Source organism: Aulonocara sp. 'chitande type north' Nkhata Bay, linkage group LG23 (genome assembly GCF_057382095.1).
Source record: "Aulonocara sp. 'chitande type north' Nkhata Bay isolate Kocher_YH1m ecotype deep benthic linkage group LG23, A_spYH_male_GT1.1, whole genome shotgun sequence".
NCBI lineage: Eukaryota > Metazoa > Chordata > Actinopteri > Cichliformes > Cichlidae > Aulonocara > Aulonocara sp. 'chitande type north' Nkhata Bay.
The window spans coordinates 21,055,065-21,082,595 of record NC_141365.1 but is presented as its reverse complement, the minus strand read 5'-3'; the positions used below and the strand labels follow the sequence as shown (position 1 = coordinate 21,082,595).

The 27,531-nt window shown below is 36.7% G+C and overlaps 1 protein-coding gene across 1 annotated transcript; it reads left to right on the top strand.

Annotated features, from left to right (window-relative positions):
- Positions 1–1,352: 1,352 nt before the first annotated feature.
- Positions 1,353–24,354, top strand: cd247 (CD247 molecule). The gene is made up of 8 exons (XM_086283916.1): positions 1,353–1,496; positions 19,369–19,466; positions 19,652–19,696; positions 19,843–19,908; positions 21,657–21,689; positions 21,823–21,870; positions 21,990–22,019; positions 22,147–24,354. The coding sequence occupies exons 1-8, from the start codon at positions 1,436–1,438 to the stop codon at positions 22,210–22,212; spliced, it is 447 nt and encodes a 148-aa protein (XP_086140042.1). The 5' UTR covers positions 1,353–1,435; the 3' UTR covers positions 22,213–24,354.
- Positions 24,355–27,531: the final 3,177 nt, after the last annotated feature.

Here is a 27,531-nt window from a genome sequence, read left to right as displayed (position 1 = left end):
TTTGGCCCACTCATCTTTGCAGAATTGTTGCAATTCAGCCACATTGGAGCATTTTCAAGCATGGATGCATCACCACCAGCACATGAAAGGTCATGCGACAGCATCTCAATCAGACTGAGGTCAGGATTTTGACTAGGCCACTACAAAGTCTTAATTTTGTTTTTTGTTTTGTTTTTTAGAAACCATTAAGCCATCCGGGGTCTTTTGTGACCTCTTGGATGAATCGTCACTGTCCTCTTGGGAAAATGTTGGTTGGCCGGCCACTCCTGGGAAAGTTCACCGCTGTTCCATGTTTTAGCCATTTGTGGATAATGGCTCTCACTATGGTTTGCTTGAGTCCCACAGCTTTATTGAGGTTTTATTCTGAGACCTCAAGTTGAGCACTTTGGCAGTCACCATTTTGATTCTTTTAACCAGATATGATGCCAAGGACGACTAGCATAAACACTGCCACCAGAGACATTTTAAATCCAGGCAAATTAACTGTTAGCATTATTGAGTGGGCAAGTCTTGAGTTGAACTTCTCTCAGCTTTGACACAAATAACAAAAATGGACTGAAATAACTACCAGTGGAAGCAAAGGATATTGGTGCTTCATATGAGCTGGGGGTAAATAAATTGGAAAGTAATCTAATCAAAACAAGCCTTGAAATTCAACTATAATCAACAATCGGCCAGACAGTTTTGTCCTTCTGTCATCCAGTCCAGTTGCCGGCTGCAAGTAAATCTCTTTATATATGGAGGGAACGTTTGAGGAAGGGATTTTGAAATACATTTCATTGGCTGTAGATGTTGTGTCAGTTTTTCTGAACACAGTTGGTGATTGCACTAGTTGTGGTACTTGACTAAATCCTGGGTAAAAGTCCTGACAAAGTAGTGGTGGCAGAGAGACCATCAGGAAACCACAGTTTGAGTTGCTTAGTTTTTACTTTCTGTTTGATTTGGGTTGGGGACTAAAACCACTTGACTAAGATAAAGTAAAGGTCATGGTTTAGTACCCAGCACATTAAAATGTCTTGAGTTTACACTCAAAAGTGACAACCTGTAAGTGAAACTGATCTACACAGCCTCTAGCACTGAAAACCAGCCTTAAAAAGAGAAAGGGTGATATAAATAATGTAAACAAAGAGTGCTTCAGATTTATTTTAAAAGATTTACTCTCAGTTACATAACCGTGTAAACATCAAAAGCAGGAATAGCTGGCAAAAGAAGAGGCTGAATTTGTTTTTCCATGTGTGCTACAGAGTGTGTTCATGTGTGGGAGAAAAGTTGATGTAAGTGTGTCGCTGAGTGTCACCTGGCACAGCAGCTCCTCACCACTTCCTGTTCCACATCGAGGCAACAGAGAAGGAAGATACTAGTTTAGTTCAGTCATCTCACTTCATCGCCGAAACCAGTTTGAAGAAACAACGTCGTCTGGGGATATTGGTTCGGGATGGCGCTCCAGATGTGGATATCTGGCCTGCTGGTCCTCGCCTCAATGGTCTCCCCGGCTGGTAAGACCCCGAACACACTTTGAAGTTCTACACATAGATTTGAAATAGAAGAATTGCAGAGGCATCACCTCCCTTCTAAAAGCGTGACAAAAGTTAAGACAGGTTTTTAAAAATAGTTTATGATTAACAGAAACATGATACGAAATCAGACCTCAACTTGGTTTAAATCCTGCTAGCTTTATTTTTTTTAAATGCTGATTTTGCAGAAGCTAAGAAAAAAATATTTTAGTCTCAGTCATGAAGCGACTGTCAGTATGATATGGTTGAACTTTCAGAGCAGTCACAATTCAAATGCATTAAATCAGTTTTCTTAATCGACAAGCAAAGTGCTAACCCTCAAACGGATCAGAAAATTTAAAAGAAAATACCAACCGTACTTGCATAGATGTGTGTCGTCTGAATAAATAACCCCACATATCTAACAGAACAGCATCTACATAAAGCAGATTTAAAATGTTTTCAAGCAGCAGAAAGTCTTAAGCTGAATATGTCTGTAGTGGAGAATTCTGGTAGCCATGTTGGATTCTGTATCGTGTTCGTCGCGACACAACCAAACAAAATTTAGATTTCTGTCATTTTTTTAGGGGTAAAAAGAAAAATGTTATCTAATGACCAATTTTAGATTTGAAAACCACAGTGCCATTAGCTAGCTAACACTATAAATCAGAAATGTTCTGGTGTTGATGCGTCTGATTATCACACAAGCTAATCTGTGTGGATTACCTTAAAAAAAAGGCCCATCATTGCCTAAATAAATAAGATATCTGACCCCTCTGTTTTTTAAAAAACATTACTTTTTATACTCAGAAGAAAAAGTTTATTATGTAACTTGAACCTGATAGCTAAGCTATCGGCTAACATCCACATCCGGACGTCGACTAATCAGTTTGTGCATGCTGTCGAGGTGTAAAAATGACACATAATGCGTTAATCTTTCCTTCCAGTTTGTTTAAATTCTGACTTTATTATAAACATAGACTTTCATATTCATAGGCTTCTTTGGTAGAAGTTTAATCAAGTTAATCAATCTCATGTAACGACACATCTGAACTAAAGTTGGGCAAAACTCGATGTAACAAATGTACAATCTCACTCAACAATAGGTTTATTTCTTACACTGGTGAAAAAATAACCCAAAAGGAAATCCTCATCTCAGTAAACCTCAGAGTTACATACCAGAATACACAATAAAAAATCTGTTTCTAAGCAACTATAATTGAAGACATTACATAGCAGTTGAGTCCACTTTAGAGCCAGAATAAAGCAATTACATTGTCAAGCATTAAAGCCAAGTTTAGACTATTAAAAGTCCAGTTCAAGCCACCCAAACTTTAAAGTAAATTTTGGAATCAAAATATCTTCAGCGCTTAAAGTAAAACTCAAGCCCAATAAATGAATTAATATACAAATAATCGTAAAATTAAATTGAACAAGAGTTACCATAGGATTCATTTTTGGAGGCCCTGTCAAAGACTTCCAGGTCGTTTGGAGTACAAAACCTAAAAGCATTTTCTTCCAAACTCATTGCGAACTTTAGGGACCGTGTTTGTAGGGATGCAGAGGGCCAGTCAAGCACAGAAGTGATAGTTTCCCATTGAAAGTCTTATAAAATAAAATATACCGATCATCTTAAACCAAGGCCTAGAGCCATAGATTATGGTTTAGACCATCAAATGGTCAGTTTAGATCATTAACATACAAGTTTAAACTTGAAAAACGTGCGTCAAAGTTCAACTGTTTAAATACAAACTGAAACAAATAAAATGGAAAAGTTTTTCACTGGTTGTACCAGTATTGATCACAGGAAACACCGTTTAAACCAACAACAATTAAAAGCATTGCATACCAGTTGAGACCATTTCACGTAGCATTTCACAAGCGTTTGCGTAAAGTAAATGTTCATAGTTTACATAATCAAAACTCCAGTTTATTTAGGGTATTAAGTTGATTTAATATACTTTAGCTTGAATTCTCTTTGACAGCTGCAATAAAAAAAAAAGGGGGGGGGGGCAATAAACAAAACAATACAGAAATAAATCTAGATAATGGATAATTATAAATTTAAATTCACTAAGAGTTACCAAAACATTACATTCTGGAAACACACTTTCAGGTTTTTGGAGCAGTATTTCTTCCAAACACTTTAGGGAACAAGCTTGTTGGGACTCAGAGGAGCAGTCAGGCACAGAAGGGATTTAAAATGACTCCTTTCAATGAGAGCCTTGAAAGCATTAACACTGGCCTTTCATTATCACATTCTAATGTAGGTCATCCGTGGTCTAGTGCCATAGATAACTGTCTAGACCATCAAATGACCAGTTTAGAACGCTAATGTACCAGTGGTAATACAAGTCTCAACAATTAGAAAAAGCAACTTAATCCAGCAGCGGTTTTCAGCGTCAGTACCAGTTTAGCCTATCAGAAATCCAGCTCAGACCATTCAAGATCCAAAGCCAGTCTAGACTATGAAATGACCTGTTTAGCGCTTTAATAGATCAGTTTAAAGCTGATAAGTGTGCGCCAAAGCGAAGTATTAAAAGCGGTCGCAAAGATTAAAAAAAGAAAACGGTTAAACAAAAAGCTTTTTTAAAAACTTAAGTACCAGTTTAGACCACAGGGAATCCAGTTTAAACCAACTACAATTGAAAGCATTGCATACCATTTAGACCAGTAGACCATTTCAAGATCAGTTTAAAACATTTATATTTTCAGACATTTAAAGCTAGTTTAGATTATCACAAACTTTGATTTCCCTAAATCAAAGTTTAGGGAATTCAATAACAAATTAAACAGTCAAAAACAAATTTAAGTCGTCTAAATATCGATCAAAGGATGAGCTAATCCGGTGTAGGCAGATCATGCTCGTTTAAAATAAGGGACCAATTCAATCACGTGTTTCCTGGACCCGAATAAAAGAATAGAAACAGTCGAGGGAAACTAAACGAAGTAGTTCCTCAAACTGTGGGGTGTAATTAGAAATGTGTAGATGTTTGATTCTAACAAAGACAAAGGGCTAGAAAATGGAGAGTTCCTCCATTTTACAGGTTGGTACACCACAGGCAGCAATACTTTTTCACACTTTAGAGCCATTTCAAGAATATAGTAACACAGATAAAAATCACTTTACCATCACCTTCCTCCGACGATGAAATAAAGTTGAGAATAAAAGCTAAAAGTAGGAGGAAATATTAACAGCAGAATTTGCAGAAATCAAGTTTGTCACTTTGGTTTTTATGAAAAAAATGAAGTTTGTGCAGCAGCACCATGAGACGTGTAGTTCGACACTTGTGGCTGCAGTGCTTCCTTAATAAGCGCTATATTGCGGCACGATAAAGGCACTACTTAGGTAACACATAAAATCATGCTCGTTAAACAAAGTATTTTCTTTACTAAACACAGCCTTACAGTAAGCATTAAAACTGCTCAGTTCACATGTTGTAAAGACAATTAGACTTTTGTATTTGGCCGACATGGTTATTAAATGGCTAAGTACGCCTCTGAAGTGAGAAATGAGGGCCGTTTTTGTAAGTTAGGGGACAAAAATTACATTTTAGAACTAAAATAAATGCATGGCATGTAGCTGTTTAAGACTTGCAGCTCATACTTCCTGAATAGCTGCTGTCTCTCAGCTTTAACATCAGATAAAAATCACTCTTCAAGAAAGACACACCCAGACCGCAGCACCACCTTATGCCGGCCTAGTGTCCAGTATTTTGACATTTGGAACATATCTGGCACATATTCACGCCTAACTTTGGTATAAATGGCCAAAGTATCCCAGATTATTCCCAAATGTGTCTGTTATCATGATTTAAGTGCACTTTGTGAGAGTTACAATAAATAAACATCGTTAAGTTATAATAGCGTGACCAAGGAAGGGCTACTTTTTAATATAAGTTCAAGTCAAGAAATCAGTGTCTTCTTTGTAAGTTAGGGGCCAAAGATTACATTTAGAATTAAAATAAAGGCATGAAGTGCTGCCGTTTAAAACTTTCGGCTTCTATTTCCTGAAGAACTACTGCCTTTCAACTTTAATTTAGGTTGAACATGTATTACTCTTAAACGACAACAAACACACGCCACAGTAACACCTTATATGGCTTAATGTCCACGTTTCTATTACATTTGGGCCGCATCTGGCACACATAAGTGCCAAACTGTGCTAAAAGTGATTAGAGTATCGCAAATTAGGATTAAAATCTGTCTGCTATCATGATTTGAATGCACTTTGTGAAGTTTATCCAAACTAAACAGCATATTTAGTTTTGATGGCATGAATGAGAAAGGTTTAACTAGGACCTCAAATGTTCAAACTGAGGAATGAGGATCTTCTTTTTGATATAAGGAGCAAAACGTAAGACTTCAGCTTTTTAACACTTGCGGCTTCTGTTTCCTGAATAACTGCTGTCTAAACAGTATTAGTGGTGTTCATCACTTGCACAGCCTGTTTAAAAATAATAAAAAGGACTTTTGAGCGATTTCCTGGACCACGTGGCCCGTATGTGACATTATTTTTTGGGCTACATATGGTTTTGTCTGCCTGATGCAAGGAGCCACAGTTTTACACAATAATGGCCTAACAGTGTTGTGAAATTTAGACAACATCTGGCACACAAAATATTTTCTAGTACAGTAACTGAGCTGTAGATGCCCTGAGCAGCCAGATTTAGTAATAAAGAGCAATAAGTTATGATGACATGACTGAGAAAATACATTTGGCATCTGAAACTTTTTATTGAATGTTTAAACAGAGAAATGAAGGCCCTCTTTTCCAGATAAGGGGCAAAATCAAGATTCAGTAATGATATGAAGTGCAGCTGTGTAAAACCTGTGGTTTCTGTTTCCTGAATAACTCCTGTCTCTGAGCTTCATTTGACATTAAATGTGTAATAATACAAACTAGGATGAAAGATTTTCTGTGGGGCTTTCTGGGTATTTGGGCCACACCACAGGTCCACCTTATACAGGCCAGATGCCAGGTGTGTTGTAATGGTAGGGCAGAGCTGTAAGTACTCAGAGTTGCCCAGATTTTAATGCACTTTGTGAGCTTTACATTTAAAAAAACAAACAAAACAGCATTAAAATATAATGACCAAGAAAAGGTGCATTACATGTTACATTAGCATCCGACGATTAGCTCATATGTGCAGTTTTCTGTGGCGATGGGGCAGTTCTTCTTGGGCTCTCAGACGGCGCTGTTTCAGAGTAAGTCTGCGTGCTGCAAAGCAGCCACATGTCTACCTTAAGTGTCAGTCGTATTGTGACAACTGGGCCTCGTCTGGCCTACAAGATATTTTCCAGTGCAGTATCAGAGCTATAAGCGCCCAGAGTAACCAATGTTATGTCCAAAGGTGTGATTTTAATACTTTGTAAGGTTTAGGCAAAAAAAAAAAAACACCATTTAGTTACAGTGACTTCTCAAACAGCATCTCAACCCTATTAGCAAATATTTAAACAGAGACAAAAGGGTCTTTTCTGATGTAATGCATTAAATACACCAACATGATGGCAGCTCTGAAACATTAAAAGATAAAGTGTAGAGTCGACTGTATGTATCAGACGTTTTAAAAGGATTTTTTTATGTATTGTCATTTTAATGAATTAAAATTGAAAGATTTAAAATATCCATATTAGTTTGCATTGGTTGGTTAGGTGTCTTTTGGATTAGTCTTTTCCACCATGTGATTAAGACTTTTACTTCTAATGTAGGTTTAGACCATTAAAAGATGATTTAATAACAATACAAACAGGCTTCAAGCTTGAAGTAGTCCTCTTTGTAAGTGTCTGAGGTCTAAAGGTGCCAGTGTAGTTGTGTTTTGTAGTTCAAGAGAAATAATTGACCACAAAAAGTAAAGACCCCCACTTCAGGAAGCAGTGTTGTGGTTTCTTTAGCTGTCAAAAGCGTGTTTCCCTAACTGAGCTGTACCTTGGCTCAATGTGGTGGCCAGAGAGCTGCACAAGGCACAACTCTCAGCCCCCGCTAAGGAAACACCCCGGTTCAACAGGAGGTTTAAAAGAAGCGCAAAAGATGACAGAAAATGCAACTCAAACAAAACGGCTATACTAAGCAGATGCTCAGCTTATTTTTACTGGTGTACTTTCTAGGCCCAAAGTGACACAATGAACACAGAGTAGAGGTGAAAAAAAAAACTCAACACACTAACATAAGAGAGAGCGGTGAGATGTCCTCGATTCGTTCAGGTGTTCGGATGCAAACTGCCAACTCTGACACCACAGCGGCATGTTTGCAAGTACATTTCAGGGTTTCTCAAGCTGTGAGCATCTAACTGCCTTGGTTTTAATTGCATTTCACAAGTAGGTCTCATTGACATCGAAATGTTCTTCACCACATAGACCTGTTGTAAATGCAACCAAAACAATGAAACAGCAGTGGCCACTAATTGGAAGGTTGGTTGCTCGATCCCTCGCTGCTCCTGTCTGTATGCCAAATGTTCTTGGGCGAGATGCATCTATTGGAGTGTGAGGCATGTTGTATAAAGCACCTTGAGTGCTCATTTAGAATAAAAAACTTCTATATAAGACCTAATGGAGTTTTAGCCTCATCATTCAAAACCTTGGGTGCATTACAATTGAGACTTCAAGATAGTAACTATCTGAGCTGAAATAGAGACAGCGACAGATGCGAGCTGGAAGTTAACCCATATTCGCTTTACAGATATTTCAGCAAGTAGTCAGTGCCGACTCACCAAAACATAATGAAGGGCTCATGTTTGTAACGAACCTTTGAAATAAATAGCACGCTTGATAAAAGCTCCTTGAAAGTGTGTATCACTATAATCAATAGCAGGCAGGAAAGTAGCTTCCACAGATTTCAACGTGGCATAAAAGGTTTAATTTATCCCTACAATAGAATCCCATCTGTACTGAAACAATGTACGCATAAAAGAAAAGCATCATAACTACTCATGTGCTTTAATGATTTTACAAGTGCACTTTTTTACACTGAACTTTGTTTGCTGGGCATTTGGAACCAGTTTTAACAGTTTTAGCCTGATTCAGCCCAAAGTTCTTGCACTTCCTACGGTTTAGAGGGAGAGTCACATGTATAAATAACAGCATTGTTAAAGTAATGGTGGATTATATGCTTGAGTGTCCTTATCTAGGTTTCCAGGGTTAGGGTTTGAAGTGATTACCACTCTCAGTGAAGGTGGCAAATATGTTAAGGTGTTGTCACGCAACTGAATGTCTGTTAGTTGCCAACTATCAGTGGCAAACTGACACGTCGAGTAAATCGCCTCCTGCATTGATGTCCCTTTAAGCATTAACCAATTAGAATTTAGTTGTTGGCAGTCAAAACGCTGATCTCATAAAACATATTTTCCATAACTCACTCAGCGTTACCTATTGGAGTCGGCCCAACACTATATGATATTCAACTGTTTGATTTTTTAAAGAGCAGTTTAGATTAAAATGTCATGCAACTGAAAACTGAAAACTGTTGGGTATGATCACTTGACTGCAAAATCATTCTTGCGAGGACAAACACAGCTAACAACTAATCTTCAAGAGATTCATTTGCTCATCACAAAATCTACAGGAAGAAAGAACAAATCTTTGATCTTATTTGAATATTTTGCCTTTATATTTCTTTTTTCTTTCAAAACTGTCCCCTTTACTTTCTCTTAAGCAAACCTGCCACACCCTACAATGAACCACATAACCTGAGCCATTCGGCAGCAATGCAGAAATATGCCTTGATTTAGTGAATATACTCATTAGACTATAACTTGCTTTTAAGCGAGATTGCTGTTGTCTCAATCACATGTGTATATATTTCTTTCTTGAACTGTGTGTTACTTTAATTACAACAGGACTAGCCGTTAAGTTGTTTATGGATTATTCTTTGGTGGAGAGGGGTCGAGGGGCTCTCGCTCTATGTGACACCAGGCCATTAACATCTCTTTTTGCGGCGTTAATGTTTTGCCTTTTTCTCTTTACGCGGCGTAATGGAACAAAATTTCGGGTTACTAAATTAGAAGGAAGTTAAGGTGGGCAGAATCTGCGGCCTGCATCTACCAGTCGATGAGGTTAGCGCCTCCCATGGCAACTAACAATGATGGCTGCAAATTTGGACAGTTTTGTGCTTCTGTGCTGGTACCTGGGCTTTGTTTAATGGAAATGTGTAGAACCAGTTAGATATAGAACGATTTGTGGAAACAAGTTTTGAGAGGTGCAGGCAGGCAGTACGTCAAAATTTGTTAGGAATTCCTTGATTGATTGATTGTGTTGACTAGAGGCTCTAATTCTGTTGTCTTGGCTGGAGCTGAATGAGTCTTTTGAAAGTGGTGCCATAGCTGTTTGCTCTGATTATGTTCTTTTATCATACAAATTGGAGCCCAAACTCACAATTGAACACAAATTTTAACACCCAGAGCCAGCCAGTTTAACTAAAAACTAGACAGTGCTGCTGTACAGGAAGCTCAAAGGTGATGATTTTGATCTGTAAATGAAAATGTGATCATTTCTAAACAAACAAATGCTATCAACTCCTGAGAGTGAAGTTTCTCTGCCTGGAGACAAATACAAAATCATCTGACCGAGTTTCTCTGGTTTCATTTTTTCAGGGGAACACCTGAACACATCATTTCTAGAGGTGATAGAAATGAGTCAACAGGCATGAATGTAAACTATACACTGTGAGGAGATTTTCGGGTTTAGCCTCCTCAACTTTGCGGTAACAATGAAAAAAAAAAAACAACAGTGGAAAGAGCAGCAAAGACTGGGTGACATATAAAAGGCAGTAATTGTAGTTTCTGCTTAAATTGAAATCATGTGGATGGAAACATGACTCTTATCTGGTGAAGATCATTTATTTCAGAGCATACAGGAAGCCTTAGGAAGAGACGTAATCTTACAACATGCACCTTATCTTTGATTGACAGCACCCAGGTCACGCCCTTTTCTTTGAGCATTAACTACATCTTGTCACATGCTCTTTAGGTCTCCTAGAAACGACATCCTTTTTGCTATAAGCGACAAGCTGGATTTTTAAAGGCGACCTCGGGTTCTTCATCTCTCTACTTTCATTCAGGAAACTGTCGCTGCTCTCAGAGTGTTTGAAGTCTCGCGTCTGTCAACACAACCAGCGCTTTAATATGGCTCAAACCTTTTACCCAGTCTGAAGTGTTTCACAGGCAGAGAAGCAGCCATCTGAGAATGAATGAATCCTAACAGAAGTCTGATCTGCTATCAGACATCTACACATGACACGCTGTAACGTCAGAGTAAAACTGATTTTTCCACCTCCTCACTGCTCTTTACTGTAAATGATCATTTCACATTTTAATTTCTCTTTCGGCATAAATGAAGATAAGTCTAAATTTAACATCTTCCAAATGAGTCTGTCAATGAGTCAGGAAAACCAGCCAAACATTGTGTTTCTACTTTTCTGTTAGCACTGTTAGCTCCTTGGTGTTGCATAAAAAACAAAGAAATAACTCATAAAATAACAATGTTAAAAAATTATAGGACTTTCCTGCTCAAAATTGCTTTTTGGTAAGACAAGAAATGCTAAGATTCTAAATATTGATCCATCCCATTGCTCCATCCATCTTCTTCTGTTTGTCCTATATAGGTTGCAGGAGAGCTGGAGCCTATCTCACAGAAACCAAATATAACATGAAAAACAACTCATTATGTGGAGAAAATAAAGGGAAAAATGGAAAAAATAAACTGTAAAGTCAGACTTTAACACTTTCATGCATGAATTATGACAATCTCAATCAGGAGTTTTTTCTTAAGTATTTTTATTTCTATTTAGGTATGAAAAAAATATTTTTGAACTTCATTTTTAAACATGAATTTTTCAAATGGTTTTGTGTCCACTTTTGGGGTGGGTGGCAGAGTATGGACACATCAGTGCCCAATGTAGTGGTTTATGTACAAGTAAACCATCAACACTGACACAAATACAAGAAAAGCCTTTGAATAGCTGTCGACTGTAGTGACCACTATCTGTAAAGGGTCAATACAACAAAGTGGTTCTACAGAGTAGTCTAAAGAGCTCGGAAAGAAAAGCGTCACTTTTCTTTCCGAGCTCTTTAGACTACCATGACCTGGATGGCTGAGAACCTTCACAGACATATTGTATCGAGTAGAATTATGCGCTAAATTTAATAAAACAAAGTAAAACTGGATTAAATGTCTCAACCAATGGTGTAAAAACCGAACTGACGTTAATATTGAAGTGTAATGGTTCACCTTAAGGAGCCGTTTCCTGTTATTTCTGCCCATTAGATAAACAAAGATATCTTTATTGCTCAAGTTTCCCTTGGAAGAACATTTTCAAGGGACACGATTCTTTTGTGTATGCAGCAAAAACACAGTGGATGTACAGTAGAAGTAAAATGGAGGTGTACAGATTGTGTCAGTGGATTTCCTGCCCAAGAAACCGGTCTGAGGACCTGCAGGTCAAGACCTCAAGGCTGCGATATCATCTGCATCGAGCTCAGACAGTCCACACAATCCTCAGAAGTCATGACGGTGCCCCTGAACCTCTGTTCTTCTGAACACCTACACGTATCACATACCACCTTTATCACCTTTATCAGCTGACGGAGGCAAAATATATGTCACTGCAACCCTGTGATAGGTCAAGTGTGCCAGGTAATCTGAAAACTTCATCTCTGTGTGGTCATGCAGCTGTGGGAGTGCATCGAGCTGCCGAGTGTTAGGCCACAGTAATCTGCTCTGTTTTTGCTTCGCTTGGACTTTACTGTGATTTTTATTTCCAACAGTGCCGACAAAACAAACCAGCAGCAATCTCTCATTCATATCAAATGCACGGCAATCCAGTCACAAAGTTCACGCTGAAAAGACACAGCAAACAACCATTTAATGTAAAACACTGAATGGTTGGTCACAATGTACAACCATTCAAATCAAACCTGTTTATAACAAACAGTCGTTCACGTTTCCTTCGCAGTAGATCCATACGCTCTATAAAACACCCCTTAACGATCGCTATTCTTTCCGGTGGGAACTTGACGTCATTCGTCTGTTTCACTGCGTAACCTGGGGTCAAGTTTTAGTTCTATTTGTATCCCTCAGCATCCAAACCAAGTAGAAACCGCTTTAGTTTGAGTCTTATATCTTTAGAAAAATGTTTGGATGGTCCTGAACCTTTAGCCTCTCGGCATTTCTTTGATTTTCATTCTAACTACTGAACTTGGCAGAAGTCTGAGCACAAGCTGATTTCCAAACCTCTGGTCAGATTTCATTTCCCAGAACTTCAGTTAATACATTGACAATCTAATGTGCGCTCTGTAACGAGTGCAGTGGAAATAGATTAGAAACTGATATGATGCCCTTTCCTAAACCCTCTTTTATGTCATTAGCAACTATTTGTGGGCGTCTAAGATGTGAATTATGTTAATTAGCTTTCAGAAAACTTCGATCTAATGCTTGATACCTAAATAAACACGTTTTAATACGTTGTCTCAGTTCTAAAGACTCCAGTCTTTCACAGCCTTTCTATGGTTTTGTGTCTGTGTATAAATGTCCTGTAAGAGAAGAGGTGGTTTTAAAAGATAAGAATCTGTGTGTGGCCATTAAATAAATACAACATAGTCAAACTCAGCTCAGTTCGTAACTATTTATTGACCAGTCAGCTTTCAACAACATCAATGGCACGGGGCCGTTTGTCGAGCAGGTTCATTGGCAACTGCCTTGTTTGAGCCACTGACTGAAATGAACTTTCAATAGTATTTTTATTCTTTTATTTGTTTTACTTCAATAAATATGACTTAAAATAAAAATGACTTTTATTACAATGAAAGTGATTTGATTGACTGTGTGGATAGAAGACGTAGCTGCTTCCATCCACCGCTGGTTTGTTTGACACAACAACCTGAAATAAGGAGCTAAAATGAAAGACAGCAGCATGCAGGTAAACTGATATTTCAGTAAGGCAGATTTCTTGTAAACCTTGAAAGCAGCCAATTCATCTTTCCAGCAGCGATACCTGCAGCCTACAGGGGTTAGTCTAAAGAAGAGCTTAGTATTTACTCCACTTCTTTTATTCTGAAGGTTTACTTATCATTGTTTTTTGGTATTTCTGCTGTTTTATAACGCCGATGATAACACTGATATTCTGTATTTTTTTTAGATGAAGTTGGCAGTAAATAAAATAATTCAACTGATTTTTTTTTTTTTTTGTGGGCCAGAAAAACATCTGATTGCTGACTGGAGAGAAAAAATGTTGTACTGAATGCTGAATGCTGCAAGAAATTTTTTAAAACATCAGTATTTAATAGACTCTTGAAATTTTAATCTGTATTGCTTTGTTGTTTTAACCACTAAGCTTTGCTACTATTTCTATTCTTGTACAGTTTTAATGTTGCAATAATTGCGTAAGAAGCTATAGGTTAAGCTGAGTAAAGCTGAGTGTTTCCATGTTGGCTCAGTGCATTACTGCAAATCAGGGCTGTGTTGTGATCCTGTGGTTGAACAGCAGATGCAGGAAACCTGCTGATGCTGCACTCACGGACACTCTGTGATGTTGGGATCCCTTACGAGAGGTTGTGATGGAAAACTCTGCAAAGCCAGTTTTGTGAATGGTGTCTGTGAATGTTTCTGATGAGTCACGAAGAATTCGTGTAAACATAAAAAATGTCACTGATCTTTCCGCTGATGTGTCAGTCAGTCAGATTAGACAGACCGGGTGTTTCTTGAACTGTTTTTAATGCAGTTTCAGTGGAAACTCCTCCGATTCTCCTCTTCTTTACTGTCATTTCCCTTTTAGGAGAAGCAAAAACAAATAACAAATGGACTAGTTATGAAGCAGTTTAATGCAACTAGTTTAAAAGCTTTATTGAACCTGTTCTTACTGACACAACAGGCATAAAAACTGTAGAAACAACCTCTAAAAATGTACTTGCAGAGGTGACAGAGGCATGTTCTGAGCAGCTGGGGGCATTTTATATGCTAAAATATGATGATTGCATGAATTATGAAGTCCTGATCTTTACTGTTCTACCACGAGGTAATCACTAACTTCAGCTAACAGAAACAAGAATTTAGACATATGAAGGAGAAGCAATTATGTCCATCAGATATTAATGCAAAGAAAAAAACCTCAAATACATCCACATTATGAAGCATATATGTTTAAATTGCTACATCTCTCAGTTGTTTTGATATACTCAATTAAAGACAGATTAAAGAGCTCAGAATATACTTGTACTTTCAGGACATAGTAAAAGAATTTCCGCTATATCAGCTTCTTCAGAAATAATATTGCTCATATGTGACGGGATTTTCATGTTTGAACTGTGGCTCGGGTTCATGTCCAGTTACAGGACTGGTATAAATATTTAAAACAATACTTAGAAAATACATCAGTTGCATTTGTATTACCAGTTTTCTGAATGTACTGAGCGCTGAATCTTAAAATGATTTGGAAAAGACCGTTTTTAATCTCTTTTTTAAAAGGTCATATTTGTCTATAATGTTATAAAGCATCTTGCTCAAAAATACATGAATGCAATTTAGTTTGTAAAAGCTGCTGAGAGTAAGTGCACGCTATGGCTAAAAACATGCATTTCCATGCCTTTCTGGTCGCAGCCTACTTTTCTTATTTGGGTCGGCTTCTGTTGGCGTAATCAAAGAAATCATCTGCATTAGTCCAAATTATATAAAATAAAACTGTAGCTCTTGATCCTGATCTTCAGTAAATTAACGTACCCTGTTATATGTATTGACTATACATTATAGTCAATACATAATTATGTATATAATGTATTACTTGTTTGACCGCCAACTTAAACAGTGCAATGTCCCAAATCCTTCAAAAACACACTGATGAAAAAAAAGGTGCAAACTTTTTAACGCAGTATTTTTTCACTATTCAGTGTATGCATGTGTACACATTTTTAATGGTTTTACTATGTTTATTATATACATACATAATGCTGACTGCGTTATATGTAATATATGTATGTATATATGTACATAAATATGTTCATTTGATTTTTTGTGACGGAGCACCAGAACAGTACTGCCAGCACCTCTTTCAGTCACTCGTGGGTCGACATAGCGAAGGTGACACTGTGTTATATTGTAATATTACACAAGCTCAACAATGTAGGTACACTTCTCAAGTAGATATCTTTAGCTAGCTTACATATCATAAATGCCTATTTTTTCATTTGAAAATAATTTCCTATTATGATGGTGACACTGACGCCTGGATTTCTTATAGGAAAGATGCTTTACAGAGTGACCAATCGTATTTGAATTATTAGAGCACTACCTGCATGCATATACTACTAAAACCTAACTTCTTCTGCTACTAGAACTACTACGCCACAAAAAATGATAAAACAACATTTGAAAAAGTACGTCTAAAGTACACGGTCTCATATGAAGTATTTCTAATTGTCTGCAAGTTTTAAATTAAACCAATTTAAATATTTCTTCCAGATATTTAAGTCTGTCTGTATTTAAAACTATACCTTGCATTAAGCCACTTACAGAACTACCTGCATGTGTGTACTTAAACTGAAGCATTTTTCAGGCAGGTGTGTGACCTACATGCACGATGGTAGTTAGTGTGACTTCATCAACACAGGTATATTACTGGTAGAGTCTACCTATTTAAAAGCAGGCCTGGCACATGTTTTTGCACCTAAATTGATGCATCTTTAAGCAGGTGTGGTGCTGAACTTTATGTGCATTTCTTCTTCAGCTATCATTTCATTAAAGCAGCCACATAATGAATATTCAAACTTCAATTTAAACTTTTGAAAAAACCAGTTGTGGTACAGAAAGTGTGACCACATTAGTGTAATATTATCGAAGCACTATTGTAAAGATCTTACAAATCTTTAGTTAGTTGTAGTAACTAGCTGACATTATGACATCTTCACGCAAGCTTACGTTAGAGCTACCTGTAAGTGTGCGCTTATACTGAGGCTTCGGTTTAAGCGCATATGTTTTTGTACCTAAATTGAGGCATCTTTTTAAAGTCATAGTGGTGCAGAACGTCATGTGCATGTGTATTTAACCTGCAAAGCATGTCCAAACTTTTATGAAAGCAGGTCTGAAACAGATATATTTGTGTGTGAGTTTAAATTGTAAATCTTTTGAAAGAATACTGGTATCGAGCTGCATGCACGACAGTAGCTGGTGTCACGTTATCAGATACATAACTGTTGGGCTTTGCTGACGCCATTCTGTATCTGAGCCTTGCGAGTCTGTATTTAAAAATGTAACCTGCATGTGTCCACTGGCATTATGACTTTATGTGCGCTCATTACAGAGCTATGTACACATGTGCACTTAGATTTCTTTTTAAAAAGCCATAGTGGTGGAGAACTTTGTGTGCATGTGTATTTATAAAAAGAATTCATAAGCCATGTTCAAACCTAAATTTTGACTTTTAGTAGATACAGATCTACTGTGCATGTGTGTGTGTGTGTGTGTGTGTGTGTGTGTGTGTGTGTGCCACCTACAGTTGCATATTTTTTGATGAAAGTCTGGTACAGAGTTGCATAAACCGTTAACCTGCGCTGACTGTAGCTAGTGTAACTTCATCACAGCAGACATACTGATATAGTTTGCCTTTTTAAAAGCAGGCCTTGTATATGAGTGTGTGAAACTGAACATGAAACTGCACTGTGCTCATCAGATTAAACCCTAACCTCGACCACACACACACACACACACACACACACACACACGGGCTTCCTGATGCGTATATTTTCAGTTTATCTTTGCTCTTATCTAACCAGACGTGTTGTCAGCTTATAAATGACCATGAAATGAAACGTGCAGTGAAAGGAGGCGTTGCAGCTGTGATGTGGGCTTCCTTTCAGCTTCAGATGCAGAAACTTCAGGTGGATCTTTATGAGAATGAACAGAGTGGCACTCAGCTGAAAATTGTTATCTTTATTGATTAAGAAAAAAAAAGTTTGAGCATGCGGTTTAAGCACCTCTGAGCTGATGTTTTTCATATCATCACCATCATGATGTGTGAAAGTGACTTTTCACTATTCTGTCATAGTTTCTCAACACAAAACTATAATTCTGTCTGACCATTCAGTTAGAAGTGTGAAAGCAGAGTTTCTTTATAAACGATGTTGATAGATGCTCGCTCTAAGCTCATACGATCACTGATTAAGGGCAAAAACCGTTTCCTGGAAACTGATGATAAGAAAAAGACGAGGAGAGGGCTTCAAACCACACAGATGAAGCAGTTAACCGCAGAGAAATGTGACCAAAGATAAAAATATATCTCATTTACAGGGTTAGGAAATACAAGATTGACGACACTGTTGATTCCTCACACGTCAGCATGTGTTTAGCCAAACTTTATATAAATGAATTTAAATGAATCTTGTGTATTTGCATGCGTGTGTGTGTTTTGTTATTTTTTTTTTGTTTTGTTTTTTGGGGGTGGTGATTGGTTGAGAGTCTAAAAACATTTACAACATTAACGGTGTTTCAGCACAGCACATTTCAGCGTTCACGATAACAAACATTTGATTACAATTACAGAGTTACGTGAGTGGAGTTTAACCTGTTTATCTATCTGAAGTTTGAAGAAAAGTCTGTCGAGTTTGGTGTAAAATTTGAAGTTTTAAACTCCATCTTCATTCATTTGAGCTGCTTGTATTGCAAAGAAAATGCACAGACTTCATTAAACTTTAACAAAAAAGAAAAAGCAACAACTTTATTTTCTCATGAACTACGTCTCTTTTTTTTTCTCTCTGGAGAAAATATGTTCTCATCAGAATCACATGACTGACTCACATATTTTTACTGAAACTAAACAGCCCACTCCAAACAAGAAATTCAAATAATACCACATATATACATGGAAAACAGCCTCCATACAGTTTGGGCCAAAAACAGTAATCGCCAGGCTTTTCAAACTAAACACTGCTCGCGTGTTTGTCTGTCTGTTTAGCGATACAGTTACAAGAAGAAATGACGAATTTCATCAAATTTCTAATTTACTTTGGTGGGAAAATGCTTCTTTATGGTGCGTTTTCTCATAAATCACTTCTCTTTCCTGTTGAATGCCACAAGAATCACATGACTGAGGCATGTGTCAGTTATGTGGATAGGTGCGTGGCAAAGAGATTTAAAATTGAAATGCATTTAGTGCACTTTTACTAAAACCTGTCTGTATACACATCTTTATAGAGCAAATTCAGCCAAACTTCATCACCTTTAATACATTTCTTTATATTTATATAAACAACATGAATGAAAATGAAACCCGAGGTTTATTGACAGTGAAGTATTTTCTTGTGTATTTTTTGTCTCTTAAAATGCAGTTTAAGAGCGACTCTGACCTGCTTAAATGTTTAATGAGCGTCTGTGATGTGAAAACAGGCTCTGCTGCATCTTTTGGCTATATCGACACACACCGACACAAACACACACGCCCACACTGAACCACACACGAACACACACCTGTCAGTTAATGAGCCACAGCGAGCACTCGGCAGCAGCTGAGGAAACCGCCGAGCTCCTTCACACTGACGCGCTGCACAAACAAAGACTGTCGACTGCTGTTGCTGTCAACCTTATTTTTATTCAGTTTTAGTCAAAATGATAGGAAGAAGTTTTTTCTTCTATAGCTTTATTTTAAACAGTCTTTTATCAGGGTTTATTTAACACATGGAAGCCCGAACTTTTTTCTTTACATTTTAGTGAAATGCGGAAAGTTTTACAACGTTCAAAGCTTGATTAGAAGCGTAGAAGTTGTAACAACAGTTCGTGAACTGTTACCAACATTAGAATCATTTTTGTTGTGTACTATCATTTTATTGGGGCTCTTAGTTGAACACAGAACTCAGTCAAGTTTGTGTTTCCTCTAACCTTTGAACTCTGATCTCCACAGAGGCAATGAACATGTACGACCCTCAACTGTGTTACATCCTGGATGGCTTCCTCGGCATTTATGGCCTCATCATCACTGCCATGTTCATCAAAGAGAAGGTGGGTTTGTTCGTTTTTTAATATTTACTGCTGATTGGATTCTAGTCTAGGAGTAAAAACAGATTCAAATCCAATTTTCATCTCTGAACCAAATCAGACCTGTTCAATAATGACTCTATAGCCTTCTTACTTCGCACTCCACAAAAGGCTGTTTTTGATTAACAGTCATTGATATTTTTCTGTAGTTCTTCAAATCGAAAGCGAAGATGGAGGAGGAGGGCTTATACAGTGTAAGTTACTATCACCTAACACCATAAACTGCTCGTTAGCCTGTTTTCCCCAATTTTAAGAGTGAATATTGGCACTGTACTGATCTTAGAATGGGAATAACTGTTGATGAGGAGAATGATGTGGATTAAAACGTGTTCTTGTTCAGGACCTGAAAGGTCAGGATCCAGGTACTTACGAGCCACTGAGAACGGGAGACCCCGAGAGAGGAAGAGTAAGTCTGCTATTCTCATACAACACATCTAATTAAGTACTGAAGTCAAATGTTTAAACACAAAAGACAAAAAAACAAATTTAGAATGTTTATATGTTTGATTCCACTTTTTTGATTCTGGAGGATAAGGCGCATTGTTGTCACACTGGATCGCCATCCTGCAGTAGTGACTGTTGCTGAGAGAACCTTAAAGTTTTTCTTAAACATCTCTAAAGTTATTTACAGTTTTATAATTCCGGTTCATTTAAAATTCCCAGATCTTTTAGACCTCATGGACTTGGCGTTTTAAGTGGTAGAAAGATATTGTCACTAATCCCATTTCCTTACCTGAATGATTGAGCATGCATTGAGATTTAATGTATTAGATAAGATCAACAAAATAACAGAGCCTCAAATCTTCTTCTAGAACACGTGTAGAAAGAGCAATCCTGGATTCTAAACGAAGAACATTAGAAGAATTGTGACAAACTAAAATACTGGAGACAAACTGCAAGAACTCCCAAACTGTGGACTTCTTAAAGAAACTGGGAACCACAAACCTGTGAAAAACCTAAACCACACCAAGAACCACAATAAATGCAAAATCTTGAGTTTGTTGTTGAGTACTCTAAAATAATTATTAGGAAATGTCCTCAGGAATAAATCTAAAGGACAAGAAAACAACTAATTTGCAGGAATTTTAAAAGACTCGTCAATATCTGGAAGATGTTTGAAGAACACTAAAACGCTTCTTAAAAGTTATGAATGGAATAAATGCATGGATCAAACATATCTGGGAGAAACTGTGACAAACTAAGTGGAATAGGACAAGTTTGAAAGAATTCATTAACTATGGACTTCTTAAATAAACCCTGTTCAGAGATCAGGAAGAACAAAAACCACTGAAGAACCCAAACCACTTCTGCAAGTAGTATAATTAATTGTACAATAACCGCAGCAAATGAAGTTCAGAAGAACCTAAGTAGACTATAAGAATAACTTATACCTAGCTTATAGCTTATACTGTATTTGATAGTTTTTGCAAGTGGTTTGGTTTCTTCAGTGGTTTTTGTCCTTATTGGATTCATGTTTCCCTAAAAAATAAAACAGGGACCATGAACCATGACAAGGACAATTCGATAAAAATTAAAAAACAAACAAACAAACTGTTAACTACTTTTCAAAAACACTACAGGCTCCAAACCACCTGTACAAGAACTACAATAAATGTGAAGTATTCTTAAGAACTTGCAGATCATAAGTGTCAAACTCTGGCCCGCGGGCCAAATTTGGCCCTCAGCCTAATTACATTTGGCCCGCGAAGCCATACCAAATTACTATTAGAGCTGGCCTACTGGTATTATACAGCTAATAAATATATCGTTTAGTATTAAGCTTTGATTGTTCCATACTCAGTTTTTCAGCAAAACTTGTTTGAGTCCATAAGAAAAGATTCATTCTTATATCTGGAGGAAGATTTTTTTTTTTCAATAAATATTAATGTTAGCCCGCGACTTTGTTCCAGTTTTGAATTTTGGCCCACTGTGTATTTGAGTTTGACACCCCTGTTGTAGATTATGTCCAAAGAAGTTTCAAAAACAACAAAAGAATGGTTTCTCAGGAATTTTAAAGACTTGAAAGTTGTTGAAGAACCCTCAATTCCTTCTTAGAGGAAGAAGGAAAAGAACCCAACATAGGTTCTCTATTTTAAAGTCTGTTAGAACCTCCTGACTTAAAATTGCACTTGTGACTTCTGTTCCTTTCTACAGAACCGCAGGGTAGCTGATGACGCCACGTACACGGTAACAAACAATATCTTATTATTAATATTATTATTATTATTATTAATAAACTTTTTGTAAACACAGAACTCTTGGAAGTTTGCATACTAACACAGAAAACTCGTATCTGAACTTGTTATATTTTTTAATTCAGGGCCTGAACAAACGCACAGATGGAGAATATAAGGAGCTTCCTCTGAAGGTTTGTAATAAATGACCGAAACAAATTGGTCAGTTTCTCACTTCTTGTTTATCATCTACTTAATTAAATTCCATCAACAAAAACCTGATGTCTAATTATTTACACTGACATTTTTACAGCGTCCAAAAAAGAACGAACAGGTTTACCAGGTGAGTGTAAAAGCTTCATTAGCTTTAAAGAGATAAATCAAAATTAACCATATCACTTGAATATAATTTTGTGATTAAATTAAAAAAAACAACAACCTGATGATCGATTGATTTTGGTCATTTTTAGGGTCTGAGTTCGGCCACCAGGGACACCTACGACTCCCTCCAGATGCAATCGCTTCCACCTCGCTAAGAAGCCACCAAAGAGCTGCTGATGAGCCCCGTCCAGACGTCTGCTCCAGAGATTATTCATGGGAATTTTCACACCAACTGAGAACAGCTTGAGCATCTTTGTTTTACTTTGAAGATATTAAGGTTTGCCAAGTTTATAATAAGTCTGTAAATGGACTGAAAATTTTAGCCTTTCTCAGACTTTATATTTAACAAAACATCTGGAAGGTCTGTTTTCCATCAGACTTCAAACGTGCATTTAAAATTTGTCTTTTTAATGACTTAATGTCCAATATTTTACAAATATTTTTACACATTCAATAGTGATCAACTGAGATCCAACTTTTCATTCTTTTTTACCTAACTTTTTTGCAGTTTTATAGCTTGACCTTTTGAAGTATATTAGTACATAACGAGTTAATATCCAATGTCTATCTGACTGTAATGCAAATTTAAGACCCATAAAGACAACATAGTAAAAACCAGTACGACATGTACTGGAATTTAAACAAATTTAAATTTGAAATAAATTTTTGTGCTTTTTTTTAAAACAAATATTCATATTATGTTGTGTAGTATTATGAAATCTTTTTAACTGTTTACAACTACATTACAGTGATTTATGAAACGTTTATTAATTAATTACTATACAGTCACTATACAGTCAACTAATACCAATTTTTATTTTTATTCATTTTACTTGTTGTTTTATTTTATTTTATTTTATTTTATTTTTTCTTACAAAAGGTTACCCTTTGCACATTGTATTTACTTTAAATATAAAAAAAATTCATAAGAGTTTTCAAGAATTCCAGGATTCAGGAAATCAGAGTTGGAACGATTAATCATTTAATTGATTACCTGATTAAAAGAATGTTCAATTCTTTTACATTTTTAACACATTTTTAGATTTTGGATTAAATCATCGGTGCTGTCGGATGTAATAACTGGTATTAGAGGCTTGAAACTTACTCGGTGACATATCCGACCTCTATAAATTTTCACATTCACGTAGAAAAAAAAAGCTTACATGATTATTTCTGAATCCATATTGAGTATGTTATGACCTGGTTCTCAGTTTAAAACTGTAAACAAACAAACTGCAGTTTGTACCTTGTTTACATAGGTTGTTTAATTTAACACAGTTATATATCAGGGTATTTGTTGTGGATTAATAGCACAGTTCAAAGATTTTTAAGGCTGAAACACCTTTAAAACTGATCCAAAGCGAATTTATGAGAAAAAATAATGTAGAACTTACTTTATGATTTGAAATGGAGGCTTGCCTCTTTTGAAATGCTTTCAAATTTGATAAAGATCCGTAAAAAATGGATAAATGCCATTAACACCAAGTCTGTCTTAAATAATGAACATCTGTAAAATTTAAAAGCTGCACTAATGTGGTGTGGAAGACAGATGTTTCACAATATTCCTGAAAAGAGCTTGGTGCCGTTTCAGTGGACACTCGAGGAGCTATTTTTCACTGATGTATATATTAGGTTGTAAAATAAAAAGACATCAAAGAACTTCAGTCTGCACTTAGATCAACACAGAAAAGCTGCAGCTTCATTTCTGCTTTTTATATTTATCATCTAAAAATGATGAAGTCTTGAGTAACATCTGGAGAATCACAGCTGCAAAGAAAGAAAAACCTCAAGATTGAATCAATCAATATTCATTACATGAGTGATGGCAAAATATGAAACGATATGAAATATGAAATAAATGTAATATTTTTAAGTATGTATTTTGAAACATTTCTTCATTTGGTCTTTTTCACAATAAAAGACAAAAAAACTTTCAAATGAGCAATAAAACCCGTAAAATAAATAAAACAAAATTGGTTGAAAAATGTTCAAAAGCTTATTATTATTATTTTCCGGTTCAAATTTCTGCAATAATGAATGGGCTTCCACACTTTTCAGGTCTAAGATTTAGTTGTAATTTTTAAAAGAGCACTGCAGCTTTAAGTTACTATATGTTTTGCCTTGTCCTGTATAGAGTTATTTGTAGTTTTCTGTGTTCATGTATTTCATCTGATGTTTTGGATAGTTTGCATGGTAGTTTCTTTTTTTCCTGATATTTTCCTGAGAAGTTGTGCTGCAAACAGTTATTCTATTCCTGTATGAATATCATTGCTTCATTATTAAAGTTTGCAAAATTCTGAGGGTTTTTTTTCTCATTTCAAAATGTGTCATGAATAAATAAACAATGGCAAATGGCCTGTATTTGTATAACATTTACTAGTCCCTAAGGACCCCAAAGCGCTTTACACATCCAGTCATCCACCCATTCACACACTGGTGATGGCAAGCTATATTGTAGCCACAGCCACCCTTGGTCGCACTGACAGAGGCGAGGCTGCCGGACACTGGCGCCACCGGGCCCTCTGACCACCACCAGTAGGCAACGGGTGAAGTGTCTTGCCCAAGGACACAACGACCAAGACTGTCAGAGCCGGGGCTCGAACCGGCAACCTGCAAACTCTTGATTCACGATCGCCCCTGTATAAATAAACGTGAGAGTTTTCAGAGGACTTGAAGATGAGATGCTGGATGCTTCTGCCACCTGATGGACAAACATTAAAGTACATCTCTGAACAAAAACGACTTTACAATTAGTTTTTCACTTTATGATGAAAAAGAACAACTTTTACCCTTAAAGTCCAGTTAATCTAAAATTTCATGATGAGTGATTAATGGATTAATGGGTAAATTACAGAATTTAATGGATTAATTACATGTAAACCGTTAAACGTGTTTCTTTAAAGGTCTTAATATGTTTAGAAAAAAGTTATAGCTCTTTTTTGGTAATTAAAAATAGCAAAAAAGGCTTTGTGACAATAACAGTTAAAGAACCTTTATTTTTAAATAAGTGAGGTTCAAATTTGTTGATTATCCGATGATTTTAAAACACATACATATTAAAACTGAAGAAATGAAGGGAACCTTAAGGTAACACTTAAGTATAAGTATAGAGTAGAATAGCCCCTGAGGGTGGTTTATCCTACAAGCTCAGGTCTTCTACCACAGGCCTGGGAGTTTGAGGGTCCTGTGCAGTATCTTAGCTGTTCCTGGGACTGCGCTCTTCTGGACAGAGATCTTCGATGTTGCTGTTGTAGCCACCTGCCTATAGCCCACATCTTCTCCAGCTCTTCTCTGAGCCTTTGGTATTTCTTGAGGTCCTTCATCCTGATGTTGCTCTCATTCTGTATCACTACATCTATCACTACGGCCATCTTCTTCTTCATCTTCTTCATATATCTACATTTTATTGGATTTCATGTCATGAATGCATAAAAGTACAGAGCCCCGCAGGGGACATGGGAGAAAAAAAAACTTAAGACGGACTTTTGTGAGATCTCGCAAAACTAAGTCGGGATATCTCACAAAAGTTTTAGCCGCATTCTTCGGACGCCGGCTCAAAGCCGACCGGGAGGTTGAGGCACGATGTGCCGGGAAAGCGGTGTTCCTCCCGGCTGTAGTAGGTCTCGACCTCCCGTTAGCTCGAAGCTAACGGGAGGTCGAAGGCCGAAGATTGCGGCTAAAACTTTTGCGAGATCTCGCAAAACTTTTGCAAGATCCCGAGTTAGTTTTGCGAGATCCCGAGTTAGTTTTCCGAGATCTCACAAAAGTACGTCTTAATTTTTTTTTCTCCCATGTCCCCTACGGGGCTCCGTAATAAAAGTAATACAATCTTTGATGTGATGAAATTTTAAATTGTATTGTTCTTAAAATATTTCAAATTCTGAAAATTACAACTTGTTACATTTTTGAAAACTATTTTTCATAAAATGAATTAATTTAGTAATTAATATATTGTTAAATTACATTGTTTAAACTTACAGTAATAGCTTTTCAGTGGTTTTACGTTGTCCGGTATTCGTTTTTCAAAAATAAAACTGAATAGTCTTTGACTATAAAATAAAAGACCTTGATGTAAAATTAGGTTTTTGTGTATGGGCAGAAATCTGTGCCATCAGAAACTGAATTTGAATAAGTTCATTTTGAATTTGAATTGCTCAGATTGAATCTGAATTGTAACTTGAATAAATGCTTTTGAAAAACGAATTTGAATTAGTCTAATTTGAAATTGAATTTATGGTTTGAAAATGATCATCACTAAATTGAAATTGAATTTTATATTTTGAAAATGAATTGATTTGCTTTGAAACTGCATTTTATCCTTTAAAAATTCAGCTCTCGAATAATTTCAGTTTCACTTCTCACCATTCAATTTCAGTTCCAAAATTCAGTTTTTTGGAACTTACATCCGGTTCCGGTTCAAGCGCAGATTAATAGAACTACGTTTTACTAGCGGACCGAAAGTGTTACTGACGGGAATCTACAGCGTCTTGAGCTGAATTAAGACTTCAGAAGTCATTCGTCATGTCGAATGACCAGCGGATGAACTCTCAGGTTGGTAATAAATGTATTACATGTATAAGAACAAGCGTCATGTTAACAAATGATAGCCGTACGGTAACTTTTATGCTTATTGTAGCTGTTAGCTAAAAACGCTAATTTAGCGTAGTTTGCCCTGAATTCAGCTTTGACAAACAAATATGATCGACTGTTTCTAGTAGAATTCCAAAGTTGTCATCTTGGACCCTGTCAGAGTACCCCCTCTGTATGCTTGCAGAGACCCCTACAGTAGGGAAACATGCAAAACGGTGTCCAAACCTTTGTGTTTTAGCTTTATTTATGTCTTACACAGCATCCCAACTCTTTAGCTAACTTAATAACTTTAGCTAAAGTGAATAGTTAGTCTAATTCATTAGTGCAGCATTACTGGATCACCTCTGTTTGAAGTGATATAATATGATATACAACTTTCACTGTGTTTAACTACCATAATAATTCTACTTAATTAATTTTTTTTTTAAAGCATACTGCTCCATTAATATGTTTGACAGGCTGAAGTTGTCGGGTCACCTCCTAAATCGACCATCTTTTACAGGTGTTTTGTGCCAGAAATGGAGTGTCCACTGAAGACTGAAGATACTGAATCTCTACGCCTTGCCATCCATCCCTCTTGTGCCTTCATCTAGACAAGAGACAAACTTAACCACTCTCATATGCTCTGTACCTACATCACCTTCCCTGACAGTCGTAGCTTGGCTCATCTGAGGGTGAAATTATAAGAATGTGTTATTTTGCAAAGTGCTCTCTAGGGTTCCTAAATAAAATATGGCATTGAGGTCTTTTGAATTAATCCCTTCTTCTGAAATATAAGAACCTCTCCTGGTTTTAATGGCACTTTGGATTTCCTTACTTTCTGTTCCACTCCCAACCCCAAATAGATGCTGACAAGCTGCCACAGTAACATGGAAGAGGGAAAG

What these genes read in the sequence shown, in the direction of transcription:
- cd247 (XM_086283916.1), top strand. Translation starts at nt 1,436, where the DNA reads ATGGCGCTCCAGATGTGGATATCTGGCCTGCTGGTCCTCGCCTCAATG. An exon ending in CTGATGACGCCACGTACACG is followed by an intron (nt 21,690 to 21,822) that starts GTAACAAACAAT and finishes TTTTTAATTCAG; the next exon opens with GGCCTGAACAAACGCACAGA. An exon ending in ATAAGGAGCTTCCTCTGAAG is followed by an intron (nt 21,871 to 21,989) that starts GTTTGTAATAAA and finishes ACATTTTTACAG; the next exon opens with CGTCCAAAAAAGAACGAACA.